Below are 3,547 nucleotides of genomic sequence, written 5' to 3' on the forward strand. Positions count from 1 at the left end.
TGTATTAGTATAAACTTTAAATTATGGGGATAAAGTGCAGTTGGCAATACGATCATAGTTAAAAAAAAAGATAATCGTCTATGCAAAACGTTTACGAATCTAGCTAATGTTTACTACAAAATGTTTTTGATAAATAAACAAAATAAAATAGTATTAAATAATATTATAAGATGATCATTAGCTTAATGTTTTCAATTTGTAATTATTTATATAAACTTTCAAGTACAAAGTTCAACATTTAATGAATTAATCTGAATCTGACATTGAAATGATTGACACGCAGTTGTTAGAAGCCGATTTTTTGAGGTTATGTTATGTTTGGTTTTGATTAATAATAAATAGTTATTATTACCGCATACTATTTAAAGGCAATAGTCAAACAGAACAATCTGACGCGAGTCTTTTCATAAAAGAAAGGTATCACAATGCTTGATAAAATTCTTTATAACACCGTGTTATGCCAAACATTTTCACCTTGCGGTAAATATTTAGTGGCCGGTAACATTTACGGACAAGTAGCTGTATTTGAGTAAGTATAACAGTAAAGTAGACTTATTGATTTAAGGTAGGAATTATATAAATATTTGTAAAGCACCTTATACATATGACAAAGGGATAATATTGTGTCTTTCCATTTCAGCCTTGACAGAATACTAAATCCAATCGTAGAACTCCTTACGTCTGACTACAACAAGCCCAAACAAATTTATAAAATCGAGTCTGGCAAACAAATATGCAGCTTGGCCAGTTCTGAGAATTTTCTCATTATTGGAACAGTCAATGAAATTACAGGTAAGTTGCCTTTGAATTTATTAATAATGAAATTAAAAATAATGTTTAATTATTTGTACTGCTGCTATACAAATGCCTTCTTTCTCTGTTTCCACTCTTCTCATATACCTGAACATGGATCTTGTCCTCATTAAGGAGTAGACCTCTTTTATTAAACAATATCATCACTTATACTCACACATGCAAAGCAAGTTACCTAATATCTACAGGAGCAATAACTTCTAGTTATTTTTTTTTTACTATATCCCAAGAGCTATTGTGATGAGTGGCCGAAGAGAGGGGAGGCCTTTACCCGGTGGGACACAAAATAGGCTATATAGAAAAAAATTAACAAGTGCTATATTTTTGTCCACAGGCTGGGAATGGAAGGCAGTAGTTTCCGGAAAATGGTCCAAACCGTCATGGACAATAACTATACCTATGAAGTCCTCAATGGAACAATCTGATGTGAACAGCCTATGGCTCTCTGAAGATCAGTCCAAACTGTTTGCGGGATGTGGCGATAACAATATTTACGCTTTTAACTTGGAGGATGGTAGACTGGTGACAACTTTTAAGGGCCATAGTGATTATATTCATAGCATACATGGCAAGTGAGTATACCCTTCCAATTCATATTTATTATAATGAAATGAAGTTCCCTAACAGATTCTATGTCAGCTAATTTTAGTAAATTTTAGTAAGCAGAACAATAATTTTGAACTTTATATGAAAGTGATAGGATTCAAGATTACCATTTTTCTAATGCTGCAAAAACGAGGTATAATATTTGTCAATACAGTTACCATAAAATATATGGCCTTGACAAGTCCCACCAGCTGTACAATATATCAATAAGAATACTTAATAATATTTTGCACTACTTTACACATCTCCACATCTCAGTGTACCTTTATCTATGCTTGTCATAAAACACAGATTGAATCCGTATTCTTTCAGGGCCCAACAACTTATATCTGGCGGTGAAGATGGCCTAGTCATCCTTTGGGATGAGAGGACCGGAAAGTCTCATAACAAACTGGAGCCCCACGCCAACAGCAAAGTTAGCCGGCCTGAGGTGGGCAAGTGGATTGGGGCTGTGTCTCTGGGAGATGACTGGATTGTGAGTTTATTTTTAGATTATAACTAGCGACCCGTCAGGGTTAACAAATTATACACCTAAACCTTCCTCAAAAATCACTATTGACGACTATCGCGAACATACATACACACAAACAGACAGACGTGGTGGGGGACTTTGTTTTAGGTGTAGTGATTTATGTTTTAAAAAGTATCATTGGATAATATCATACTTTGTAATCTTATTCATAAAAAAAAAAATAGTAAACATATCTTTGACGAGTTTGACGACGACTGCACATGCAGTACGCCAAAACACTTTTGGCGCAATGAGCACCACACCACAACTCACGCCGTCGAAAAACACTACAATTTTATTGTCAGTGTAACAACAAAAATTTTGCGAGATGTCAACAATCTTTCATTTCCTCAGGTATGCGGCGGCGGCCCCCGCCTAGCCCTCTGGCACCTCCGCTCCCTGGACCCCGTGACCACCTTCGACCTCCCCGACCGCGGCATCCACGTGGCCTTCTTCCACGATGACTGCGTCTTCGCCGGGGGCGCCACCAAGCACCTCTATCAACTTTCATACTCCGGTGACATTAGGGTTGAACTGCCAGTGTCGGCGACTACTGTGTATTCGGCGGTGCTAAAGACAAGTCCGAATGTTTTGGCCATTGCTGGGTCTAGTCCGGAGATAGATTTGTGTACCACGTTTAATTATAGAGATCAGGTGCTGCATTTCCGGTAAGTTGCAGATGCAAATAAATTATTATATCTCTTCTCTCCCGCTCTGGTACGACTGTAAGTACTAATAAGACTACTAAGTTTAAGTAATTTTGTTTTTCTATAGTCTGGCAAACCATTAGACGGCATTAAAGACCACCATTCAACCATTAACCACCACCATTCCACCATTAAAGACAGTAGAAGGCGGAAAAAAAATCCCAAACATTTTCGTTATGCTTTTTATGTAAGTATTTACTGACAAATTGATTTGCCGGACTATAGGTACCTTGCAATTTTCAAATGAGCCTCTACCAGTGTTAAGGGTCAATTTTATGTCCCTTTGCGACATGAACTATATTATGTTGAATTTATGTTAAGAGAGACAGTTAGACTCGGATCACGCTAACTAAATACAATCTTGGCAGTAAGAATGCATATACTGATGTGACTTTACATCAGAGAAGGGTCCCTATGCTTCATCTGCAATAAGGACATTTTTATCAGAATTTCAGATGGAAACGTCCTTATTACACTTGACGCATAAGGACCCTTCTGTGATGGAAAGCCACATATATCCCTATAAGTTCCGTAGTTACATGACTTAGCACTTGGTATGAAAACTTAGGGTGGTCCGACTCTAAATGACGTAAAGGTTTTGACTGAAAATAAAATTTTAAAACACATCAATAATATTTTTATTAACAATAAGTTATTAATTATAAATGCAAATAACTTAATTAATTAATATGCCCGGAAGCAAAATGAATCTGCAACCTCTTGAATCTCACCGACTCGATATCTAGACGGTAGGTAAACGCCTCAAAATTAAATTCTGAATTTCAAAATTCAACGTCGTTTTAGCGTTTTAACTCTGAGTTGACTTGAGCCTTCAGAACTGTCGTTATTGTTTTATGAAGGTTTCACATGACTATTTTAACACCTTTGAATTACTTAAGATTACAATAAT

The 3,547-nt window shown here is 36.4% G+C and overlaps 1 protein-coding gene across 1 annotated transcript; it reads left to right on the forward strand.

Annotated features, from left to right (window-relative positions):
- Window positions 1–316: 316 nt before the first annotated feature.
- LOC134793273 (THO complex subunit 6) lies at window positions 317–2,960 on the forward strand. The gene is made up of 5 exons (XM_063764840.1): window positions 317–529; window positions 641–792; window positions 1,148–1,385; window positions 1,732–1,894; window positions 2,285–2,960. Exons 1-5 carry the CDS (start codon window positions 426–428, stop codon window positions 2,600–2,602), a joined length of 975 nt encoding a protein of 324 aa, XP_063620910.1. The 5' UTR covers window positions 317–425; the 3' UTR covers window positions 2,603–2,960.
- The last annotated feature ends 587 nt before the right edge of the window (window positions 2,961–3,547 follow it).

The sequence above is a fragment of the Cydia splendana genome, chromosome 8 (genome assembly GCF_910591565.1).
Source record: "Cydia splendana chromosome 8, ilCydSple1.2, whole genome shotgun sequence".
Taxonomy (NCBI): domain Eukaryota; kingdom Metazoa; phylum Arthropoda; class Insecta; order Lepidoptera; family Tortricidae; genus Cydia; species Cydia splendana.

Bases quoted from the DNA above. Each gene is read 5' to 3' on its own strand.
- LOC134793273 (XM_063764840.1), top strand. From the start codon at position 426: ATGCTTGATAAAATTCTTTATAACACCGTGTTATGCCAAACATTTTCA. The intron at 793-1,147 runs GTAAGTTGCCTT...TTTTGTCCACAG, and splicing joins AACAGTCAATGAAATTACAG to GCTGGGAATGGAAGGCAGTA. The intron at 1,386-1,731 runs GTGAGTATACCC...GTATTCTTTCAG, and splicing joins ATTCATAGCATACATGGCAA to GGCCCAACAACTTATATCTG.